General features: G+C 40.0%; 1 protein-coding gene across 1 annotated transcript in view; it reads left to right on the top strand.

Annotated features, from left to right (window-relative positions):
- Positions 1-1,360: 1,360 nt before the first annotated feature.
- The window catches only part of LOC110458061 (corticotropin-releasing factor receptor 1-like), a gene marked incomplete at its 5' end in the record, with an annotated part of 139,928 nt that continues 139,480 nt past the window's right edge, over positions 1,361-1,808 (top strand). The window contains one exon of the mRNA XM_021509610.1: positions 1,361-1,481. Coding sequence (XP_021365285.1) covers positions 1,361-1,481 — 121 coding nt within the window. The remainder of the gene's footprint in view (positions 1,482-1,808) is intronic.

Raw genomic sequence — 1,808 nt, 5'->3', positions numbered from 1 at the left:
ATAGGAGTATTGATTAAAGATAGATATGTCATGTAAAGTGTGTATATTATTAACATTGTCACTACTCAAAAGATATAGCTGTGGCCATCAATATTACAGCAAGTATCGGGGAGTAAAAAACCATCAGCAGATTCAAAGAGTATGTGCCTAAAACCCATTAGTGTTATGAATTTTAAAATTAGGAGCAGTACTGGTTAAATTAAAATGAACCTTGTCGCTAATGGAAAACCATTACTATGGGTCCAATTAGAAGTATAGATCCAAAATGCTGCGAAAGGCATAACAAAGCATCTGATAGTAGTAGACGCTAGAATTAACATATCTGTATACGAATACACTAAAGACACTCTATTTGAGAAGCAAAGTAATATACGTTAAATAGAACAAAACATTGTTATTCAGAGTCTGATATTTTAAGATATAAGGTGCAATAAAAGTAACGGCAAACATCGGAGACTAAGAAATCCACCAGCAACGCCTACATGTACCACCTTATATGCGGGGACGTTAAACTTCAAATAAACCTGCTAATTCCCGCTGCATGATCATACGAAGCGACTAACGTTGGATCCCCTACCGAATAGGGGGTCTTCTATTGTGTTTCCCTGCTAAGAGAACATCGAAGTATTTTAGATATATACTTCTTGCATACTAGACCGAGATATCCGCATTTCCGGCGGTGCTGGAAAATTATATCCGACCCACGGGTCTGGATCGCTTACACGCGCAGACTGGCGGGGGAATTATAGTGACTTTTTGGGGTCACGCTATTGTTCGTGATGTCATTTTATGACATTTTGGGGTCAGTCAGGGTCATTGACGTCACTAAAAATTGCCATCCGGGCTTTATATGCAAATGAGAAATGTGCGGACAGTTTACAACTTTACTAGAAGAGCAGTTGTTTTTACGGGTTTTTAGGTAATAAGCAAGAAATAGAAACCATCCCTGATATGATGTAAGGATAAGGTTATGTTATTCAAACCCTCGGGATAAAATATTGGGCAAAAGACCCTCGGCAAAGACTCGGGTCTCCTGCTCAATATTTTATCCCTTGGGTTTGAATAACCTTATCCATACCTCACATCAGGGATGGATTTCTATTATTCTAATTGGACCCTTTCTTTCTACAACCTTTGTTTCTGTTTATTCATGTTAATGCAGTCCCATGTGTGTGGCTTAAGTTTATCTCTCACGGCACACCTGTTGTCATTTCGCAAAATATTCACTGTATAGCTTTTCAGGACCTTATTCTGTGGATGCGCTCTTAAGACGAAACAAATCTTCTTTTTGTTTTTGTAAACTGTCGCTGGTTTCATTTAGTAAATTGGATATATTTTCTTTATTTGTTTGTCATTGTAGGACTTTGGGTGGATGACTGTTACAGTTTCCATGGATCTTACAGAGGACATGTTTGCTGAGCGGGAGCCGTACCGGATTGTCTGTGAGCAGCTGATCGCCAATCAGACCAATCAGACTCTAGGTAAGTGCGCTTTGTTGCCAATCAGACCAATCAGACTCTAGGTAAGTGCGCTTTGTTGCCAATCAGTCCAATCAGACTCTAGGTAAGTGCGCTTTGTTGCCAATCAGACCAATCAGACTCTAGGTAAGTGCGCTTTGTTGCCTATCAGACCAATCAGACTCTAGGTAAGTGCGCTTTGTTGCCAATCAGACCAATCAGACTCTAGGTAAGTGCGCTTTGTTGCCAATCAGACCAATCAAACACTTGCTAAGAAAACTCATGTTAACAAAAGTTAGTTTACAGCCAGTTCATGTTCAAAGCGTGCTGCGAAAACTGGGGGGCAGAGGG

This window comes from Mizuhopecten yessoensis, unplaced genomic scaffold, assembly GCF_002113885.1.
Source record: "Mizuhopecten yessoensis strain PY_sf001 unplaced genomic scaffold, ASM211388v2 scaffold9421, whole genome shotgun sequence".
Classification (NCBI taxonomy): domain Eukaryota; kingdom Metazoa; phylum Mollusca; class Bivalvia; order Pectinida; family Pectinidae; genus Mizuhopecten; species Mizuhopecten yessoensis.
Note: the sequence above shows the minus strand (reverse complement) of the source record. Positions and strands in the feature narration are given on the sequence as shown.